This window comes from Prinia subflava, chromosome 10 (genome assembly GCF_021018805.1).
Source record: "Prinia subflava isolate CZ2003 ecotype Zambia chromosome 10, Cam_Psub_1.2, whole genome shotgun sequence".
Taxonomy (NCBI): domain Eukaryota; kingdom Metazoa; phylum Chordata; class Aves; order Passeriformes; family Cisticolidae; genus Prinia; species Prinia subflava.
Genome location: NC_086256.1, coordinates 23,652,209 through 23,675,024, shown reverse-complemented (window position 1 = coordinate 23,675,024; position 22,816 = coordinate 23,652,209). Strand labels below are relative to the sequence as shown.

The 22,816-nt window shown below is 48.4% G+C and overlaps 2 protein-coding genes across 4 annotated transcripts in view; one reads left to right on the top strand and one right to left on the bottom strand.

The window, feature by feature from the left end:
- The first annotated feature begins 1,802 nt into the window (after positions 1–1,802).
- On the top strand, positions 1,803–11,331 carry NCF2 (neutrophil cytosolic factor 2). The gene is given in 16 exon segments (XM_063406839.1): positions 1,803–2,298; positions 2,736–2,792; positions 2,794–2,819; positions 3,123–3,231; positions 3,433–3,570; positions 3,884–3,991; positions 4,929–4,988; positions 5,791–5,834; positions 6,036–6,177; positions 6,467–6,529; positions 6,833–6,911; positions 8,119–8,162; positions 8,670–8,821; positions 8,893–9,004; positions 9,218–9,380; positions 10,544–11,331. Coding segments are annotated over 16 exon segments (1,569 nt in total). The 5' UTR covers positions 1,803–2,124; the 3' UTR covers positions 10,642–11,331.
- Positions 11,332–11,574: 243 nt separating this feature from the next.
- SMG7 (SMG7 nonsense mediated mRNA decay factor) overlaps positions 11,575–22,816 on the bottom strand; it is a 50,994-nt gene continuing 39,752 nt past the window's right edge. For 2 of the 3 annotated variants that reach the window (XM_063407745.1, XM_063407746.1), the window contains exons 16-22: positions 21,853–22,241; positions 20,757–21,122; positions 16,686–16,766; positions 15,960–16,119; positions 14,533–14,703; positions 14,270–14,421; positions 11,575–13,805 (exon numbers count right to left, since the gene is read on the bottom strand). In XM_063407745.1, coding sequence (XP_063263815.1) covers positions 13,692–13,805; positions 14,270–14,421; positions 14,533–14,703; positions 15,960–16,119; positions 16,686–16,766; positions 20,757–21,122; positions 21,853–22,241 — 1,433 coding nt within the window. In that variant the 3' untranslated portion in view covers positions 11,575–13,691. The remainder of the gene's footprint in view (positions 13,806–14,269; positions 14,422–14,532; positions 14,704–15,959; positions 16,120–16,685; positions 16,767–20,756; positions 21,123–21,852; positions 22,242–22,816) is intronic. The other variant, XM_063407747.1, reaches the window with a different exon arrangement.

Sequence of the window (22,816 nt, the reverse complement as noted above, 5' to 3'; positions counted from 1 at the left end):
AAAAAAAAAAAAAAAGCTGTAATCCCAGAGAAGTAGAAAATATTTTCCAAAGCAACAGATTCCTGTTAGGAGAGGGAAGCCTTCAGTGGAGAACCTCATGGAAGTCAGACTGGGAAGGGTGACAGGGTTTGCAGAGCTCTGCTGCATTCAGCTGAAGCAGGAGCACATGGCAATGGCACCTTCTCAGTCACATCCTGCTTTGGTGCTAGCTGAGAGCCACTGCTGACCTCACGTCCACCTCAGGGTCTGCCACTGTTTGGGAAAAGAGCCAAAACCCCTGGGTCCTGTGCAGAGAGCTCTGACCTGCCATCCTGGGAATGATCTGGACATGCTCCTCCGCTTCTCCTGCTCAATAAAACTCACAAAAAGGTCTTCCCTTGTGCACAATGGGGGCTTCTTTGTGCCTGCATCAGTCTTTTTTGACTCTTCAGAATTATAAACTTGTACATATTGTTGCTATACAAAGTCAAAACGTGCACTGCACCCCAGCTGTATTTTAGACATTTCTCTATTTCTGACCCACCTATTGGCAATCTGAGTTTGCTGGATTCCACAAATCTTCCACAGGAAATGTCACCATCTCTGTTCCTCACTTCCTGCTGGAGGTTACGGTAGAAGAAACAAGTTTACCTACTGAGTCAGCTTTGGGCAGAGAAAGGGGAACAAGAGACTCACTCTTGCTAAAAGGGCTGTGTTTATCACAGCTCTGAAATCTCACTGTTAAATTACAAATACCCAGGCAGAAGGACAGCTGCTCTGAGCATGCCGAAGGGGATGATCTCTCATCCTCCTCCAGCTCCCCTTGTACTGGTTTTGGGATAATTGGCACCAATTCAGAGAATTAAATGAGCAGAAAGTTACGCCTCCAATAAGGTGAGCCCTTTCCTGCTCCATGGGGTCTCCCATTGCTCACAGGAATCAGAAAAGGCACCTAGAGGGGGTGCTTTTACACTCACCGTGTTGTTATTCCTACCCCTTTACCTGAGCATCACTCAGCTGGTTGCATCTCCCTCTGCTTTCCCGGAGATCAGGGAGTCTTCCATGCTCCCGTGGGAAGCCCATGGGAGCCAGCTGGGATGCTGAGGGCAACATACAGCTGGAGAACCAGAGAGCCCCAGGCTCAGAGTTCTGTTTGGTCCTGCTTTGGATTAAAACCCATCTTTGCTGCTCAGGGGCTCGGGTTTCTCCATCAGCACTACTCAGAACTCACCTCCCCAGCCTCCCTCCCACTGCTGGAGTTATGTAATTTGCAGGGGAAGTTTTGGTAAAGGCACAAGGTTTGAGTCTTGCTGACATATTTTAAGTTCTTACAAAATACACATCACATTGCTGGTAGATGAGGCAAAGTGCTTCCAAAAATGTTTAAAAGCCATGTGTGGAGCAGCCAGCTCCAAAGCTGTGAGTCAGCAGCAGGTCAGCATCCTGCTGTCACCATGTGCCCATACTCATCTTGGCCCTGTGCTCCCAGCAGTGCTCCAGAGCCAGTTCTGCTTCCTTGGCCCTAAAACACCTGGACAGAAGTGATGGGCTGAGCCCTTGGGATGTGGTGCAACACGGCCACTGCCCCAGGAGCCTCGTCCATGGGCAGCTCCATGTGCCCTTAGCGGTGAAACTCCACTCTGGGACAACACGGTGGGATGGGGAAGGACCAAGGGTTTCCTTGGGCTCTGCTTCACCTCCCAGCTCTGCCTGCCAGGACCTGTCTGCAGGAACCGCTTAGCCACGATGAGACTGTGCTTTGCAGGGCACCAAGGGCTCGGCCCGGCGCTCATCCTGGGCTTTTGCAGCCTGAAATCTGACCTGATGAACCACCCAGCTGACAAAACCCATGGCTTTTAGTGCAAAACCCGGGAGATGAAAACCCGAGAAGGCGAGGAGCGGCTGCCCGAGAGGAGCGGGGATGCAGCCGTGGGGAGCCGCTCTGTCAGAGGCGGCCTTGGCCCCACTTCCCCATCCCGGGCTGGTGGGGCGGGGGAGGCTCTTCCTGCAGGTCTGTGACAGGGCGGGGGAAGGCAGAAGTACGGGCCGAAGGGAGCCACAGAGGCCGAGCTGCGCCACAAGGAAGGGCAGGGAGCGGGGTCAGACCCACGACACGGGGATCCCACAGCCCTCTGCCACCACGCCATGTCCCTGGTGGAGACGATCCGGCTGTGGCAGGAAGGGGTGTGCGCGGCGGACAGGAAGGAGTGGGGAGCTGCCCTGGATGCCTTCACGGCCGTCCAGAACCCCCCTGCCAAAATCTGCTTTAACATCGGCTGCATCCAGCTCGTCCTGGGGAAGCTGGAGGAGGCGGAGGAGGTAAGGTACAGCCCCGAGGGCCGCCCATCCTCTCACCTCTGGGACTTGCCCAGATACATGGACATGGTGGGAAGGAAGGAATGAAAAGGATCACGGCCTAAGGGATGGATTCGGGGCCTTTTAAAGCTGTGGGGAAGGGGGACAGCCCTAGGCTGCCAAACCTATTCTGCCGGTGAATCAGCAGCAGTGATACACGGTTCAGTGTTCACTCTCCCTCTCTCCAGGAGGGGACCATGCTGGCAGATGGCTCCAGCTCAAAAAAAAACCAAACCCAGGAGCCTGGTACAGGCTCACCCTCACCCAGTGCCCAGTGCTGCAGGGAGACAGAGCCCAGCTCAGGCCACTCGGCTAAGGCAGGACAGGTACAACTGCTCTGTGCCCTCAGTTTTAAGGTGTCCCCTTTTTACCCCCTTTTCGCCCCACTCCTACCTCTGCAGGCGTTCACCCGGAGCATCGGCTGCGACAGGCACCTGGCAGTGGCTTATTTCCAGCGGGGGTACTGTGTTTTACCGGAGGCAGAAGTGAGTGGAAGAGTTCGTTTTTGCCACTTACAAAGATGCCAGCCTTCATGTGAGGATGGCCCTGGGCAGGTTGGTGCCCCAGAGCCCAGACTGAAACCCCTCGAGGTCAAACAGGCTCCTAGTCTTCAGCACTGCAGTCCTGGGATTAACATGAGCCTCAGAACCTCTCTCCTCCCCTGCGGTGTCTGGAACACTGCAAGGATAGAGGAGAGACCCCACTGAACTCACCGAGTCTGACTACAGGCTTAGAGACAGGTAGGTTGCCACTGCAAGCTGGTGACACCTTCATCCTGTGCTCCACAGCCATGGCAAGGCCATTGAGGATTTCAGAGAGGCGCTGGCCCAGCTGCGAGGCAACCAACTCATCGACTACAAGATCCTGGGGCTGTGCTACCGGCTCTTTGCCTGCGAGGTGAGACACACCAGTTCTGATCCCAAAGGTCTGTCCCCAGCCTGAGAAATCGAAAGAGGAGACAGCTGCCCTCTCTTTGTACCTTGCAAAAAGCCAAGCAAGCAGGTGCAGTGCCAGAGCCCCACTGTCCTGTCTTTTCCTGCCCTCCTGGCAGCAGTCCAGCTGTTCCAAGAGCTCTTTCTCTTGCTCCCATCCCTCCAGCAGATTCTCTGCAACATCGCACTGGTGCATGCCACCCTGGAAAACTGGGAGAAGGCTGAGGAGCACCTGACCCTGGCCATAGGCATGAAGAGCGAGCCCCAGCACAACAAGATAGACAGAGCAATGGAAGCCATCCTGGTAGGGAGGAGCAGGTCTCACAGCCCCACAGGGAGAGGGAGGGAAATCCCACCGACAGCATATCCACCTTTTGGCAGGATTAAAATGCAGTGGCAATAGATATTGTAGTGGGACACAAGTCTGTGGGAAGAGCTTTGGGTCACTGGGGAGGCAGGGATGGGAAGATGGGATTCAATGACCATACCAGGGCTGGGATTGGGCTGTCATGATGGTGGTCTGGCTTTATGGAGCAGCCCCCAAGCCCAGAGCAGAAGGGACATCTATCACTCCCTGCTCTCACCTCCAAAGTCTCCACGACTTCTCTGTGCTACAGAAGCAGAAGCACTGTGAGCTGGTGGCCATTCCTGCAGGGAGGCTGTTCAGGCCAAATGAGAAGCAAGTGGCTCAGCTGGAGAAGAAGGACTACCTGGGAAAGGCAATGGTAAGAAAGATCTGTACTGTTTATTCAGGCCAAGCCTGTGGGCTCAGAAGAGCTGTTGACTGCCTTCTCATCACCCCTCAGAGCTGCTGTCTGCTGCCTGGTACACAGCAGAGATAGGGAGCTGCTCTCTGCCTCAGGGAACCCCCAGACATGGAGAGAGGGAGCTCATAGGAAACAGGGAGTCTGCAAGAATACAAGAGTTAAAAGCACGTTCCTGCTGAGCATGGCCTATTTCTAATTTGTCTCCTTAGTGAGACATGAGGGATAGTCAGCAATGAGCTGGAAAGATCGCACTGGAGCTTCAGCTCAAGCCAAGACATTCTCAGGGTGGGGGAAAGGAGCTGTTTAACATTAGACACCCACAACCAACCTCCAGTTCTTCCACTACTCTGTTTGAAAAGGGCTTTTCAGCTCAGATAAGCAAACAAGGTTTTCTCCTGTGAGTGTGTAAAATCCAGTCACTGGGATGCCACCCCTGGGCTCAGGTCCTGGGAGGCAGCACTCATCCAGAAAAGGAACCAGGCACTGGGGAATCAGACAGCTGAGAGCCAGGCAGCTCCTTGAGTGTCAGAAATATGCACAAAAACATGTATCAACTTTCTAACTTACATTTAAGGTCATTGGAGGTATGGGCTTGAGCTGGACACTTTGGCTCCCTTCAAAATTTGTGATTAAAACAGAAACTTTTAGGTTATAATGCTTCAAACTACAGAAGCAGCCAGGTCAAGAGCAGAAAACTTACCACAGCTGAGAGGCAAGCTTTGGTGCCAGAGGTACTCAGCCTGTAGTCCAAGATGCTTAGCCTAAAATCATAGCCCCTCCTGAGCTTAAAGCATCTTGAGGAGCTTGGCTTGGCCAGCAGCAAAGGGGGAGGGTGGACATCGGAGGTCTGAGAGAGGTCTACAGGCACCAAGTCACTATTTGTCTTTGGCTCTAGGTGGTGGCATCTGTGGTGGACAAGGACGACTTTTCAGGATTTGCTCCCCTACAGCCACAGGTAAGACTCAGTGAACATTCTCAGTGCAGGATGCCATGGGGTGGCTGTCATCCACAGTGGGGAGCAAACAGCACCCTGACCACCCTGAACTCCATGCCATTGCCGTGGGGAGGAGGCGGGTACTGCTTCCATGGATCAGCTGCTCCCTCCAGCATCAGGAAGCTCATCCCAAACCCACCCACAGCTGTGGCTGAGGTTAAACTGGTGCTCTCTGCATGGGGAAGTATGGGCAGGGTGATGGCTCTCTGCAGGGAGCTGTCTCTGACCCTCCCTGAAGGATTCATTAGGGATCATCTGCCTAAGCCTGAGTGGAGAAACAACGGCAGTTCTGCTCTTGCTTTGCATCCTGCTGCCCATTCCAGGACGCCTTTACATTTCCTGTGCCATTTTCCAGATGATGTAGTGGCATCTTCCCATTCCTAAACGTGGCAAGAGTTTTTCCAGGAGGTTTTTGGGAGGATGTGGGGAAGCACAGCACAGCGCCTTTGCACAAGATAAATTGTAACCTTCTCAATGCAGACAGGTGTTGACAATCTCCATCCTCTGTGAACTGAAACTAAAATCAGGAGTGAAAGAAGGATTGTGCCTCTGAAAACCAACTGTATGTTGAAGAATGTGGAAACTGTTCCTTAGAAGGAACAAAGCCAGTGATATGCCTCATGGCTCTTAAGGCACCTGCATGGGGAGGAAGGAACAGTGTTGGGGTGAGGGCAGGCATGGTAAAAGGCTGCAGGGCATTTCTGCAAAGCAAACAAAATCCTCTGGATTACTGGTATTTTCCTTTTTCTCTTCCTGTTGGCAGGCCTCTGGTCCTCCACCCAGACCCAAGACCCCAGAAATCCTCAGGTAAGTTGGATAAAAGATGGATAACCCAGACAGCCAGGCACAATCCCATCCTGCACTCTCACAGCCGAGCCTCCAGCTGGCACCCAGAACTCAGGGGGAATGAGGAATGTAGAAACATGGAGGCAGAGGTCTGGATTCTCCCTGTGAGGTAAAACAAGAGCATTGCCAACATTCCTGACCTGTCCACTGCTCCACACCCAGGGCCCTCACAGGGCAGCCACACCGTGTCATGTTCGAGTTCATTCCCGAGACTGCTGAGGAGCTGCCAGTCCTGCCAGGAAACATTGTCTTTGTCCTGAAGAAAGAGAAGGACAATTGGGCTACAGTGATGTTCAATGGAAAGGTATACCAGGAGTGTGCTGGACAGCAGGGGCAGACTGCAGATTACAGCTGAGGTTCTGCAGAGGCAGAGGCTTGCCAACAGTAATTAAGTTTCTGACTGAAGTCTCTTATGTCCACCCTGGCTTAGGCCACAGGGTTCAGTGAAATCCACCCAACCTGCAGAAACCAAAATTGAAGCCTCAGGAACCCTGCTGGATGCAGGGGAGGGTGAGGATACATCCAGTTGTGTCCTCCAGCAGTGGGTTGCCTTCTTGCCAAGCAATCACTACTCATCTCTCCTCTCCCTGCAGAAAGGGATCGTTCCCTGCAACTTCCTTGAGCCTGTGGAGCTCCACAATAAGCTGCATATCCAGGTGAGGAGCCCAGGAGGAAATGGTGTCCTGGGGAGGGCAGATCTCCACATATTCACCCCCCTCATGATGCTGGGGTTGGTTCTTCTGGCTCATGGTCACCTTATCATGAGCTCAGAGATCTGCAAAATCCGTGTTGGTGGCAGTGCTGGGGAGATAACGAATAGCCAAGTCACCCCTCCCCAGTTCAAGATCCCAGACAGACTTTGGGAAAAGAGCAGGTTGGAAGGGATCTGCACAAGGCAGCAGCACCCCAGCCCCTCAGTAGGGTGGGACTGACAGCACTGTCTTCTTCCCATGGCACAGGAAGAAACCCCTGTGGAAGTTGAGATCTCTGAGTCGCCCACCTCCACTGTGCCGGAGAAGCCCCGGCGGCAGGCGCCAGGTCAGTGTGGGGGGAGCTGATGGGACGGGGGCACAGGGTGACATCACCCACAGCAGGCTGGGATGCTGTGTTCTCACCTTTGAGACCAGGGCTAGGGGGAGCTGAAGGGACGGGGGCACAGGGTGACATCACCCACAGCAGGCTGGGATGCTGTGTTCTCACCCTTTGAGACCAGGGCTAGCGTTCATCTCCATCTCATTCCTGGCCCCGTTTCCAGTTAAGGACTGGAAGACATTAGAGCAGGAGGAAGACACAGCAACTGCAGTGTTGAGGATGGAGTAAAATATTGTCTGTTGGGTCCCTGAGGAAAGCAAGTCCCTCTGTGCTCTTAAATTGCACAGGGACTAATGAGAAAAAGAGCCTGGAGATAGTAATAGGGCAAGAACCAGCTTGGAGTAAAACATTCCTTAGAGGCTTCTCCTTCAAGCAGGGCATCCATGATAGTTTCAGTGCTGCTGTGGGCTGAGCTAGGCTTGAAGAAGCGGTATGAACGGGATTCCTTCCTGCTACCCTCTGTCCCACATCCCAAGCTCATGTCCCCTAGAAAGCAGCTTCGTAGAGTCCATTTGTAGAGCTGACACAGAAGGCTGTGGCTCGTGGAATTAAGGACAAACCTCATGGACACAAGCAGCACAATGATCACCTTTATGGCACCAAAAGCCATCTCAGATCTGTTAGCGGGACCACGTCCAACAGTGTTGCTCAGGCTCTTCCTGGAGTGAGCACAACTGTGCCAAAGCACTGCCAAAATGTAAATCAGATCCTCATGAAGAGGCTTTCACAAAGCTGAAATCACCCTGCCTGGAGGCCTGAGTTGAGCTTTACAGCCCCATTGAAGGACAGGGATTGCCTCTGTTTTTCAGCATGGACCTAGGGAGATCAGAAGAGCAAAGACACTAAAACCAGCAGCTACACGTTTATCTTTTGGTTTATCTTTTGTGAATCCATCCATGAAAGACATCTCATCCCTCATGCTCCCATCTCTGCAAGAGGGAAGGCACAGAGCCAAAACCTCTGCTCAGTGGTTGTACGTAGATCTTACAGAAGAACCCTGTGGCAGATGCCGTATCCGTTTGAGGGACCACTGCTGGCTCCAGGGTTGGTTGGTGTTGCTGGAGATCATGATGGGTTGCAGGAGCTCTGGCTGTGCCTTTAGGCAATGTTTGTCCCATCCCACCTCCTGAGCCACCTTTTTCCTCCTCCCCAGACTACGTTCCTGCTACTGTGGCGCAGCCAAGAGACACAGCAAAGGTAACATCCTGCGAGTGCAGACCCTGAGGTCCTGCTGGGCATACAAATCTGCATTTACCAGGAGACTCAGGGTTGCTTTTTGGGAATTCTCCAGGCCCCAGGTGAACCTGGGGCTGTGACCAGAGCCACTGCATGACTCTCAGACAACCTGAGGCACTTGAGAAGGGAGAAATAGGAGAGAGCTTAGCTAGAAAGCACACGCTCTGGGTAGGGTCAGCACATCAGAAGGTACCACTGGGAAAAGAGATGGAAAAATAGAGCAAGTCCAAATTTAAAAGAAAAAAAAAAGGGGGGGTTGGAGAGTGGACACAGCTCTAATTTGATCACCCCAAAGACAATTTGGTGCCAAGTCCCTAATCTATTACTGAGCTCTCTCCTGGGACAAGCCTGGGGCTGCCAACCAGCCACTGTCCAAGAACAGCTTGGGAAGCACAGTGTAACTCAGGCAACCAGTTTCCACATCCCTGTGCTTGCCAAGCCACATGACATCCCATTTCCTGCCGGCAGGAGGCTGAACCAGCTGTCTGCAGCCCCCATGTGCTCAAGGTGCATTACAAATTCACGGTTGCCCTGAGAGTCGATCGAGGCCTCTCCTACAGGGAGCTGCTGGAGCTGGTCTGCAAGAAGCTGGAGCTGCAGCCCGAGCACACGGAGCTGAGGTGAGGCACTGCCAGCCCCAGTGAGGCAGGGCTGTGCTCCAGGCCCCTCACCTGCATCCCCTGCACACCAGGTACAAGGCTGTGGAGGGCCAGGAGCTGGTGAGACTGAGTGCAGACAACGTGGAGGTGGCCTGGAGCCAGAGCAAGGACAACTGCCTGACAGTCTGGTGCAATGGCACAGAGGTCAGTGACAGCTGCAGCGGGCAGCCACCTTCTCTTCCCTCCTGCCTTTGTTTTCCTTGCCACAAGCATGAGTTTGTGGCTTTCAACAGAAGCCAGCTAACTCATGAAAGGCAAAGAGTGAGTGGAGAGAAGAAGCAGAGCTCATCTCTCTTGCCCTGGTACAGAGAAAGGAAACCAAGGGGTCATGTCCTCACCAGCTTGTTTCCTGCCTAGGGAGAGGGGTTTGTAGCAGACAGCAAACCAGAGGAGTCACCACAGGAGGCAACACCAGGGGAGGCAGGAACAACCCACGTTGTAGCTCAGTACAGTTATGAAGCCACCCAACCTGAAGACCTGGAGTTTGAGGCAGGAGACACAATCCTTGTTTTATCCAAAGGTAATGATCCCCTCTCCTGTCTCCTCCTGAGACAGGAGAGGGGAGGGACCCCTACAGCTCTGCCTTGGGATTCCCATCCACACATCCCTGTCACACACACTTTTTCCAACATATTTTCATCACTCCCATTTCCACCGTGCCCCTCCCAAATATCTAAGACAGGAGTTACACTTGGGCTGTGTTTAAGCTTATTGATCACAGTAGTGGATTCTTCCAAGGAGAAAGATGGCCTCATTTTAGCTGCTGTCCCCACAATGGGGGCAGGCTCTCACTCCCATGCCTTCCACCTGGAACTTTTTTTCATCTGCTTTTATTGTAAGGGTACGAGCTTCCATTAGTTGGTCAATATTAGTCCTTAGTGTTTCTGTGGGAATTGAGGCTTAAATACAGACTAAATTTCAGAAAGATCAATGAAAAATTATATACACAGGGCATGTTCTCCATCTCACTTGAGCCTCTGAGTGAAATCAAGACATCAGGGATAAGTTTTAAAGGCAAACCCCCCCTTACATTTTGCTATTTGTAGTTATGTCAGTAATTTGTGGTGGCTGGCAGGCTTTGTCAGCAGTACAGAATCAGTCCCCCATGTAACCCTTGACAGGTTACATTTTGCCCCACGCAATACTAATGACCCCCTCCACCCCAAAATCCTACCTTTCCCTTCATTGCTGAGCAAGTATTTCCCAATACAAAGGTGGTTCTTGCCTCAATTGGTTCCCCTACAGCAAAACTGCCACAGCTCATAGGCTTTACTTAACCCAGGGTATCAGAGGTTTTGGGGGGTTGTTTTAGGGTTTTTACGTGAACATGGGAAACAGCTGACAAAACACTTCAGATGTGTCCTGAAGAGGACAGATCAAGGTCTCAAATAATTTCCTTACTCTCCACACTCACTTTGTTTCCACTCAAGGCAGTTCCCAAGCTCCCTGGTCTCTATTCTGATGCAATTTCCCACCTCCATTTGATATTCCTTCTTACCTTACCACTTTGCTCTCTTCCTCATTCCTCCCTTTCCTCCACATTCCACTCCCTGCTGGGTCTAGCACAGCTCCAAGTTTTATCAGCAGAAGCACCATAAAACAGTGATCTCAGGCCTGTCTGCAGCACATTATGCTCCTGTACTTTCCTAGAGTCATAAGAACTGTGTCAATTTTCCTTTCCAGTGAATGAAGACTGGTTTGAAGGCACATGCAAGGGCAGGACTGGCATCTTCCCATCTGCGTTCATTCAACAGCCCAACACTGAACCCCCAGAGAAGTGATTGCAGAAGAGCTTGAAGTTGTGGAGAGAAATTAAGAATTCAACTGTTGCCATTATGCAGTCTGCATATTGATCCCTGCATCTGAAAATAAACTTTGAATGTTATTGCTACTTGTATTAAAAGCCTTGTATTTTCTGTTAAACAGGAACTTGATAAGATGTTGCTAATTCCTGTTAGGAACAGATTCATTTCTATATCCTATGCTTGCCAAGAGACTTGCCATGTTCCCCCAACCTTAAAAAAGCTTTTATACAGACATCCCAGAAGCTGGGAACACCCACAAGAGGGTGGTGCAACCTGCATTTACAGCCCTGACAGCAGATCCTGAAGGAGAAGTAAGTTCAGGAAGCTATAGACCAGGGAAGCATTTGCTTCCTTGAAACATTAGTGCCAACCCCAAGATCTTAGAAGATACTACATAGCCTCAACCTGCTCCATCCAACTCAAAATTCAAATTCACAGGGACTTTAAAACTCCCATCAATAAAAGCAGATGCATTTTCTTCATTATTGGGACCACTGCTTCAAAGTTTTCCCGATCAGTCAGAAGATAGACACAGCCTGGAATCCCAGAGCTTTACTCCAAAGTTCTCCACTCCGGATTCTATCACACAAATCCAGAAAACCCACTGCCCCACTAACCTAAATACCACATTTCATTTTAAAGGAACTTATTCTGGAGACAATAAACACTTGTATTTTCAAAACCAGAACATCTCTGGAGTTTTCTGTGACATACCTGGGAGCAGGGAAGCAGTGAACACCCTGGTCTGCAGGCAAGTCAGTGGCAGAAGGATCTGTGCCCTCCATCTGCACACGCTGTACCAGGATGAGCCTGCAACTAGGGAGGAGCTTTGCAAGCTGCTCCCATCCTACGTATTTAGTTCAGTATGCAAAACACACTACATTGGCAGCCCAAAACCACAACCAAATCTGTACCAAGCCCAAGCCAGAGTCACTGTGATTTATTTAGGTCTTTCAAATTAAAAAAAATCAACTTCAAACATTCTTCTGGCTTCTACAGAGAAGTAATGCACTTTTAAAGGCCTGAAGCCAAGTCACACATGAAATAAATGCCACACACAGACCTGGATGGAGAGAACATGGTTTAATTAAAGGCAAAGCTGATTTCGGCAGCTGCAGTTCTTGCACAGACAGACAGAAAACACAAAAAAAGCTTACAACACAAACCAGTTTCTGTTGGGGGCCCCTTCCCTTGCTCCTCCAGGTGCTGGAGGGCAGGTGGGGTCAGAGGCATTCCCGAGGCCGGGTGCTCATGCACAAGTGGAACGGTGCAGCTGGGAGCTGGCACGGCCGGGAGTGGGATGGTGCTCCTGGTTAGCTCGTCTGGGGTGCAAGAGTCAGTGACGGTGCAAACACGGGAATGTCACAGCTGCCTGGGCGCACAGCTCGGACACACACCCAAGGGCTGGAGGGACACACAGGGTGGGCTGGATTACCACCAGGTGGGAACTTCACTTTTTGGACTTGTTAAAGGAAATACAGCTTTGAAATGCAACACAGAACAGTGATGTTGCTAAGGTGGAGCTCGTAGGGAGCTTCTCGTACCCCTGAGGGTATTGGGTCTCCTCCGCCTTCCCTTTTTGTATTCTCTGGGGCTGCCCAGACTCCAGCGTCACTTCGGCTTCTGCATGTGCTTTGTTCTGCAGCTGAATTCTAGCCCAGAGATCCTGAATCATCACACAAACCCCTACTGCTAAAAACAGCAAATGGACATTGAGTCTGTTTCTGCAACTTCCCTGGGAAATCTAACAAAAACGCTGTCCTTTTCTTTAACAAAACTTCCAGTCTTCCTTCCCCCTAATAAATAGCAAATAAAACGTTTTTTTCCTTTTCCCTTCTGCACCTTTTCATCTATGAACAGCACCGTGCTGTTTCCGTGTGTCCATGGGTGCCTCAGATTTGTTTCTGGCACTGATAGCCTGGGGCTGCAGCTGGGCCAGGTTTCTGCAGAGCTGACCTGTGCCTCACCGGCTGTGCGGGTGCCCCACGCTGTCTGGGCTGGCTGTCGGATTCACCCAGCCCTGCTGGACCCCTGATTATTTTCTGCCATGGTAATGAAACTACGAGCATTCAGCAAAGATGGGAGGATGGAAAGAGAAAAAAACAAAACCAAAACAAAACAAAAACAAAACAAAACAAACCCATTGAAAGCTTTCTACCTACCTATTAAAATGAGTCAGGCTGAGAATGCACAGACTAGCCTGCCCTTTGTGGGGCTAGCCACTATGCTACAGTAAAATGTACAGGAATCACACATTAATTTAAAACCCCATAGCAGTTAACTTGCTTTTCAGCAGAGTGCTGCGATGCCCCATGTCACCCCTTATAGCTCAAACACCTACTGAGAGAAAGGCATTTCATGCTGGAGTCTCTAACCCACCCAAAGCCTCCGGGTGAAGCGGTGCCAAGTGCCAGACTCTCTCTCACCAAACTCCTTTGCTAGTCCAGGATACAGAGCCCCACCTCGTCACCACCCACTGTGACCAGAGCAGCAACTGGGGCTCTCATTGCTACACACTGACTATGAAGCACGTCTGTGTACAGAATTCAGTGTGATCTTACTACTGAGATAGTCATAAAGATGTTTAGGAGTAATTTCAACTACATTCTCAGTCAGCAAAGCAATCATTAATGGATTCCTATTATATCTCCTCAAAGAGAGGAAAAGGATTGAGAAGTTCTCACTGGCTTCTCCCATCTGCCCTTTACTCTCAGCTTTTACTTCCCATGTGGCTGGGGACATGCACAATGGAGAAGGTGAGAGGCGGTGATATTGGGTTACTGAGTGAGCCAAACAGCAGTTCCTCTCTCCCTCCGAAGGGCCCGGGGGATGGGAGAGTTCCTGATGTTGTTTGCTTGCACTGCAGATGTTTTGTGCACACTCAGTGGGTTGGTGGAGCACTTACGCCCTCCTGACAGCAAGGAACAGAAGAGAGGGCTGCCACCTGCACAGGACTGCGTGTGCCAGTCCCAAGACCCAACATGCCATGGTTTATGGAGCCGTCGTTGCAAGGGTTGTCTCCTGTCTCAATGCGGCGGATTCATGGCGCCTTGTCCGCGCTGCTGCTTCTGCTTCTGCTGCATCAACAGCTGCTCCAGGGCCGAGGGGCCGGGGTGCATCATGGAACTGGACCAGATGGACTAAAAACAAACAGCCAACACTAGTACCTCCTGGTACAGCCCCTCTGCCAGGTGGGAAAGCAGACACCACGTACTATATTCTCCCTCTTTATCACTCATACCTGGCTTATCACGAAAGTTATCAAGGCTTCAAAGAAGACCTTCTAAAATGAGGCTTCCTGGAAGAACTTTATCCTCCTCCAGAATCCCCATTACCATAAAAATTCATCCCACATTAACTATTACTAATTTTAGACTAGTCAAAGCTATTGTTAGAATTTCTTCCAGTTCTGCCAGCCTGGGCTTGTTCCACAAAATCTCAAAACCAGCAAGAACTGGACATCTTCCTACACTGGTGACACCTCCCACACTGCCTGAGTAAGTGAATCTGCAGAAAAAACTTTGGGCTTCCGACAGGCTAATGCCCATCACTTGACTGTCCAGGCTGCAGACCCGTCCCTGAGCACAGCCCCAGCCAAACCCACCTTCAGGCTCTCCATAAGCACAGCTGAGGAGTCCTCCATGGTGGGAGGGCCTTGCACTGCCCAGGTACCACTGGGAGCGCTGGACTGGTGCCAGCTGCTCTCCGAAGAGGACGATGTTGTTGGGAGATAGTCCAGACCAAACCCTCCCATTGCTAAAATGGCAGAAAGACAAGTTCAAAGTGACATGGCAAAAACAGTGCAAAACAAACATCATCAGATGATGGTGTCAGACCATCCATGCTAACCTGGAACCCAGCACTTGCCTGGCTTATCTGTTTTCCAGCGGTCTGTGACTCTGCGGTCTCTGCTGTCTGGAGTCCCAATGGGTCCAAAGTTGGAGAAAGGAACAGAATTGTGGTTATGGGTTGGAGGGGAGCTTGGCAAGCTGCTGGGGTTGGAGGAGTGAGGAGACTGGCTGGCTGGTGTTGAATGATCTAGGGATTACAAGGGAAGAGGAAAAAAAGGTCAGCAGAGACAGCAGAAGCTTCCCAGTTTTGAATTTCTTAGTGCTGCTGCAAATTCTGTCATCACCCAGTTTACTACAATGCTAAAGGAAAGCAGTTTTTATTCCCTCCATTACATGAGTATAAATGCAAATTCCTAAATTCTTGGTGAAAAATTTACAAGAACAGAATGACTGTGCTTAATGCTTACCAGAAAAACAAAACCCAGGAAACTTCATGAGGGCTGGCTAGGCAAAGCCAGTTTTCCCCATGTCTCAAACTCAAAGAATAACTTGTCCCCAAGCTTGACAAACCAATAGGAAAATCAGATAGGACCTTGAGGAGTTTGCAGGTTTACAACTCCAACTCCCAAGTCTGAGAATGTCATACACTGATGTGAGTCTTAAAACAATTCAGAGCAGAACCCCAGAGTGAGCAAAAGAGGACAGGGAGCATGAAGCAGACTGTCCACAGGCAGAACAGAACCAATGAAGATGTGAAGGGAGAGGGAGTTGAAGCCATGTGAGCCAAAAAATCCTGCTATGATAAAAGTACTTGGCAACTCCCTCCATTTCACCTACAACAGCTTTTCCTGGCTGGTTACAAAAGTCCCACCAAACATCTCATCCAGTGCAGATGTTATTCAAAATACACTCATTCCTTAGATTCAACTAATTCCTCTCTTGCACTCTTCTGGATTTTTAGTGAAAATAAAATTATGACATAATAGTTATGGTTTAAGCCTTTAAGACAAATACTAAAAAAGAAGCTGGTTTACTTTATGCACTGCTTAACAGTAAAAAACCAAATGCAACAAAACCCACTACTGTTGTATTTTCCTCCACTCTTCCCTCATACAGTTTCTTTTTCAAATATCAGCATTATGAAATCCAGTTCCTCTTGCTTTTTCCAAAAAAAGCAACACAAAGTATATGGATATCTGAGTTAAAGCACTACTCCCAAATGGCTGTCAGGAAACCGAGTTAAAGAGATTTCAGGATTTATCACCTCCTACAACATTTATCCTGCTCAACTACTTAAATTTAAATCCAGGTTCTTACACTATATTAATTACAGAATCCCCTCGTATTTCTGAAGATATAGAAAGTAAAACAAACCTTCAGAGACCTTGTCAAGCAGGTTTGGGCTTTTTTTTAATTTTCAGTTACATATAACTTGCAGTCGGTTTAGAATTAACTCAAATCCTCTTAAATCACTAAACACGAGAAATGCCGTACCAGGATTACCTGAGCTGGCTGGAAGGGATGGAGACCACGGAGTCCCTTCAAAGAGAGAATAGAGTGAAGTCTCCTGATGGGCAGCTGAAGGGGTGACTTCTGTTTTTGTGCTGGTATTCATGTTTTTTCCATACACCTCATTGAACATGCTGTTGTTCGGATATCTTTCCTGAAAAAACCAAACAAGGTAAGAGCTTATGTGTTAGATTTATTTCAAACACTGAGACTGTACAAAGGAAACAATTATAGTTCAAAATATTCCCTAATTCCTTTTTCATTTCCTAGCCCCATCTTCTTTGACCATTCAATTTAACATAAAGTCCATCACATTCTGAATCAGAACAGATTTCTCCTGGTTGGACTGCAAAGTCTTCACAAAATCTTCAGATTCCCAGTACTCAGAAATGCTGCATCAAGACCCTGCTCAATTCTCTAGAAGAGAACAGGCCATTCATTGCTCTGGAAATAAAAACCTACACACTAAGCACCCTGAGATGCATCTTTTCATCAATGTCATGTCTTCACTGAGAGCAACAGGCCCATGAACTCAGCAAGATTCAACAGTAAATCTGCAGAGATGTAGCTAAGATTAATTTGGGAAGAAAACTGATAAAGGCTAATATTCAGGTTGACACAGAATGAAATTAGACATCCCTGTAGTTTTCTTTCAGGTTTTCCACTGGCTTAACCACAAGCTGCAATAGCAAAAGGTGTTGGACTCTGGTTCTCACTCACCTGATTTAGAGAAAAGCCACTGAGGGACAGGAAAGATGATGACTGACACATCAATTCTGATGGTTTTTCCAGCAGGGACTTCTTCAGACACCAAAAAGGGGAAAAGCACAGTTAGTGTTCAGTGTAGGGACCAGGAGGAAAGTGTGTAATCAGAAACTGCCAAAGTGGTTTTTGTCACATTTACAACTTATCTTGCATTTTAGCTCCAGCACCTTGGAGGACGGGCGACAAGCTAACAAGTGTAACAAATCAGTAATTTTCCTACTACCTGTAATTAATAATCTACAAATAAACAAACATGACAACTGAGAGTCTCAGACAAACCCCACTGCCAGAACAGGTTTTCAAATGCAAAGTGTAATGCTCTGATACATCTAAAGGGGAGACTCCTGCTAATAATACCTTATGGTTGTGTAAAACCTCGTACAAGTGAGACAGGATCCCTCCCAGTGACACAAGGACTCCTTCAGACAAGATCAGACTCTTGTATGTGGCTATTGACAGAATATCTTTTTAGTTCTGAGAGCATCCCTTTTGTAGAGACATTCTTAGACAGCAAGAGCAGCTAAGTGCTTTTTAAATTAGGTTTAGTAGTCCAAATGTTATTTAGCCCTCTCTCATTTCCATTATAAATTACTTGTAGACAGGAAGGGAAAAAACCCAATCCAAATGTTTGAAAGAAAGGTTCCAAAACTCCCCTGGACTTTTTACTTCCATGTAAAGATATTATGGACCATGATCTTTTTTCCATGATGCCACCTTCCTCTCACACAGTTGTTATTTCCAGCATAATATTTCTTCTCTTTCTGTTTGGTTCTTACTATGATTAAGGAGAGGAAAAACTGTGTGTCTGAAACAAGCCTATTCAGAGGAAAAACAGCTAAGTTATTACTGACAGAAACCAAAGAAAAATTACCAAGCTTGGGTGGTAGACAATGAACACCACCAAATCTAGGATCTGGATCACCAAGCCACAGAATTAGTAAAACCGCAAGTAAAAATGTGTGTGAACCAAAATAAAAGCTGTAGTGTTGTTACAAATAAACCCCCTCTTGTACCCTTGCCAGCTCACATGTCAGATGTTTTTAAATTTATTATTCAAACCACAAAACCCAGAGCTAGCATCCCTGTCTTTAACACAGTCACAGTGCCTGGAATATTTTTGCTTTCATCCTGTAAACTTAAGACAAACAGCCTCATTTTCTTGGCAAACGGCCCCTAGCTTGTTAGATTTTCAAAGTGACAGCTCATTACTTTGAAAGCACGTTTTAAAAGACAGACAGAATTCCCACTCTGTATATCCACATGGCTTGCACAGCAAAGGATTTCCTTCCATTTGCCAGCAGACACAACAGTAGGAGCTTCAAAGGAAGCTGCTAAAGCAGCAGCTCTTAGTTTCTTGGCAAAGTTATCTAATGAGACAGAAATGAGTGTCTGTTTTGTGACTGGCTCCTTGGGATAGCAGGTAAAATAACTGAGGAAATCCTTAATCAGAGATTCTGAGTAGTCACAAATAATTCTTTGTTACAGCTACTAATGTGAATGACCATGATTAAGTGAACATAATTGTAGTCATGGTAGAAAGGCATGCTGCATTCTCAGAGGCAATTTAAAAATTCAACAGCTCTGAGACCTCCCAACTAGTGAACTAGGAAGGTTTTAATACAAAAAAATGTAGGAAAAACCCCTCTGTCAAAAATGACTGTATTTCTTTAAGACTTATTGTGGATTTATCCAGTTAATGGTGATTTTCTTCCAAAGCAATCTTTCTCTTTTTTCAATCTCTTCTGCACTGAATAGGACAGCATCCCCCTGCCTCTATGGAATTTTTATATGCAGATTATAATCTCAGAATCACATCACAGAGTTGCACAATGACTTAGGTTGGAAGGGACCTTAAAACTCATTTCATTCCACCCCACTGCCCAGGGACATGTTCTACTATCCCAGGTTGCTCCAAGCCCCATCCAGCCTGGTCTTGGACACTTCCAGGGATGGTGCAGCCACAGCTTGTCCCCAGCCTCACAGAGAAGAAATTCTTCCTAGTATCTCACCTAAACCTATTCTCTGTCAGTTTGAATCCACGCTTCCTTGTCCTGTCACTACACCTTTGTTCTTATGACTCCCCACAGCCCCATCAGTGCCCTCCTGCCCTTTATTACTAAACCCATACAACTGCAGAAGAGCAAGTGCATTAAATGATGTATCATGATGCATCAACACCTCTCCTGTGGACTGTACTTACAAAAACACCACAGCTATTCTGATTTCTGAACAAATTAGCAGGCTTGGATTCAGTCCAAAAGCTGTAGTTTTCACCCCTGTGAAAACTAGCTCAAAGGTGAGGCAGGGAAGTGGACAGGAGGGATGGGGAAGAGAAAGGAATTTCACATTTCTTATAATTTCACAGAAGAAAGAGATGCCAGTTAAGAGTGAGAAGCAGCAGTATTACATCAAATACATACAAAGAGGCTTCGTCCAGGAAGAGAGGCGAGAGGCCCCAGCAGAGCTGGGTAAAGATCAGGAGGATTAGAGAAAATCAGCTCTTCCTCCTCCTCCAAGGCAGCCAGACTCTTTAACAGGTCCGGAGGAAGCAGAGGGGAGCTCTTGGGGTCCTAGTGACAGAAATGAGCACAGTGAGACAACAGAAGGCAGAAAGAACAGCCAGAGCAGGAGAGAGAGCTGCAAGAGGAAGGCAGAAGGCAACATGCAGAGGGCAAGGTGAGAATGGTGCTGAGGCACACAGAGAGAACTCTGAGCAGAACAACCACCAGCCATGCGGCCAAATGCGCACAGGGAGAGGATTTCGCATCAGAGAGACAGCAGGGAGCTTTAACTCCAGGCAGAGCATGGGCTTCCCCCTGCATCCATGCCACATACTGAACCTGTTCCCATAGACAAGGACACCAAACAAAATCTCATAATCATTCTTCTACAGCTGACCTGAGAGTAATTTAGGTTTCAAGTAGAATTATGTTTGCATCTTTTCTCTGCTTGTGGAGTTCAAATCCCATGAGCTTTATTTCCACTGGTGATAGCTGCTATGCCAACACACAGCTGACCAGCCCCCTGGCCAGTAAAATCTGCTCAGTGCTGGTCAGACTGGACATCTTTACTTTTGAGAGAGATGCTTAAAGCACAAGGCATAGCTTCTCCCTGTAGCACAATGTGCTAGCACCTTGGCAATATTTCCCTTTTAGGAATGAGGACAAGGCTTTGACCCTGTCTCCATTTAAAACCACAACCTGACATCAGGGTAGGGGCAGACTCCTGTACATTGTCTGGCTTTTCTCTCAGAAGGAGGAGCTAAGTGGTATCAGCTGACCTTCTCCACGGCCTGAGTGCATTTACAGAGGCACACCCAAGCAAAGGTTTAAAAGGCCTCTGTTTACGCCTCCTTATAAACATCAACAAAAGCACTCACAGACGACTCCAGGGCTGTTAATACATAACAGAGATGGGTGAGTTTATAAACAGCAACATGAAGCTCAATTACATAAACAGAAGTAGAGTATTCCATTATTGCAACTGGGAGCTAAGGAAGCCATTTAGCTCTCTCAGTGTGGTGGGATTTTCAGGAAGAACAAACAAAAAAATCCAAGACAAGACCGCTGCTACCACCCTTGATTGCTCAACCTATTGCAGCCTCAGACATTCAATTCACTATAGCAGTGTTAGGAGTTCACCTAAAGTGTAATAATTCAACTGCAATTATTTGAGTGGCTTTTGTGGTTTTCATCAGTTGCCAGACAAGAATCTTCCCCAAAACTATCAGCTGCCATGTTTCTTGACCTGGCAGACACACCGCAGAGATGGATGTCACATCCACACTGAACAAGACTTACATCTACTTGAAACCAAATCTTCAAGAGACTGATCCTACACACAACCTACTAAAACAGGGAATTCATTACTTTGTGCTGGAACCCCAGGTACTGACGCTCAGGTCTCTTCTAAGTAAGTTCACATTGACCTACTTGGGACCACAGGGCATTCCTGAAACAGGGAAATGCCAAGAGTTGCCAGGAATACCAGGGCCTTAGTTTTCCCCACTCACAGCATGGATCTTACCTCAAAGGTCATCCTGGAGACAGCATCCTGCTCGGAGTGGAAGACTCCCTGCCGCTTCCCCCTGCGGTCCATGTTCGACTGCTGGGTCATCACCCTGTTGTCAGTCATGCCATAGGAAGAGTCCCAGTAATATTCTGGCACCTTGACTTCTGAGGGGTTCTGGTTATATGGCTCCATTGGGAAAGGCTTCATTTTTTTCTCCAGAGGTTGCTGTTGCATCACAGGAGGCTGTAATGACTGTTCAAAGAGTTTGAGAGGGTCCTGGGCCTGCAGGTAATAGGGCTGCTTTACAGACATGATCTTCCCCAGGGAGCCTTGGACTTGAGGGGGGTTCCAGAGCTGCTTTGACGAGTCTGTCTGTGGGTACTGAGGCAGAGACACAGGGTTTCACCAGCAGGAAGGAACAACTCATGTTACCTGAATGCCTGATTCCATCCAAGCTGTCAGCCTGGCTCATGCGTGATAGCAAATCAGAATGTTTGTGGAATGTCTGTTATTCAGCAAAAGCAATTTCCATACGCATCTAATGCTCTCTAGTCAAGCTTTAAACCAACAGCCAAGTGCAATCCTTACTCTCTCCAGTACCTTTTAACCCAAAAGCCTACAAACTAAACCTTTAGTAAGGTACTGAGCCAGCACTTTGCTGCTCAGAACACAAGCTGGGTCTCACCATCAGGTCCAGATTTGCCAGAAGGGAGATTTTCTCCAGCACAAGGTGAGCAAAGGAACTAAGAGCTGTAAGGGAACTGACACTGCAACCAGTTAACCAAAAGGTGGAGGTTCACACTCAGCCCTCATCACTCACACAACAAAACTAGAAAGGCCTGAGACAGACATACCACTTCTATGTCTGTATCAGAAACACACAGCAAACAGATGACAGAAAAGACATTCCATTCCAGTACATACCTTCCTTTCAGTTACAGCATCATATGTTCACACCCACCAAACTTCAGCTCATTTTCAAATTTGCCCAGAAGTTCACAATCAAAAAACTCTTTAACGACAATTTTGAAAGGTAATCCAGGAAGAGAGGTCTTGAATGTTGCCACTTAGTTTTAAATAAAGCGTAGCATGTAGCACAGACCAAGTTTACCTGCTGGAATCCGGAGTGGTGTGGCGGGCTCTTCCCCAGACCCTGTACAGCTTTCGTGGGGGACTGCTGCTGCTGCTGCTGGGCCAGAGCTTGCACCTGTAACTGGCTTGCGGACTGTGCTGTTGCCTGAGCTGGTAAAGATGAGAGGGGTTGCTGGGAAGGAGGTGGTGTTTGCTGAGGTCCCTGGGTCATTGGCCCTGGTCCAGAGGGCCGTTGCTGGCTGTAAGGAATGTGGGACTGTTTCCCACCTTGCACCTGGTTTCCTGCAGGCGAGTGAGGTGTGGGCTGGAGGAAGGTTCCTGGGACAGAAACACCACCTGGGAAGGTGTACCCCGTGCTCATGGAGAAAGCCACAGGAGGGGGGACAACATAGGCTGGAGGAGGAAATCCTGGAAAACATGAAAAATGCACCTTGAGTCACAATATGGCACAGCATACAACTCCTTCCAGAAAACTTTCAGTGGGGGTTTCTCTTCCTATGCTGCTTGTTTAGGAAAGGAGGCACCGATCTGCACACACACACTACAATGTCCTTCCTTGGCATGTGCATGGCTGTGATCACACAGGGATTCCCAGTTTGTTTTGCAATATTCCAGGCACTGATAGCGGTCAGCCATGGCAGTATCTAAGGGTCATGTTTCCACATCCCTGTGTTCCCTGCCCCGCAATCTCCCTGCTTTTTTGACCCCCACTGCCTTTTTCCTTCGTTGCTCTTGGGTTTTTGATGCTTTACCCCCAAAGTTTCCTCCCCTTCAAATACATTTTAGTCAGAGACTAAACTTCTGCAGGAACAAACAGAAGCAATCAATACAGTAAGAGCACTGCCTCCTCTCAGAGGATCACCAGTCTCTGGATCAATTTAGAGAGGGACAGATGGCAACCAAACAAATCCTCATATCCATAAGATCAATTCCTTCCCAGTAGCTCAGGTTTGGAAGGCAAGCTTTAATTCTGTGTCTCACAG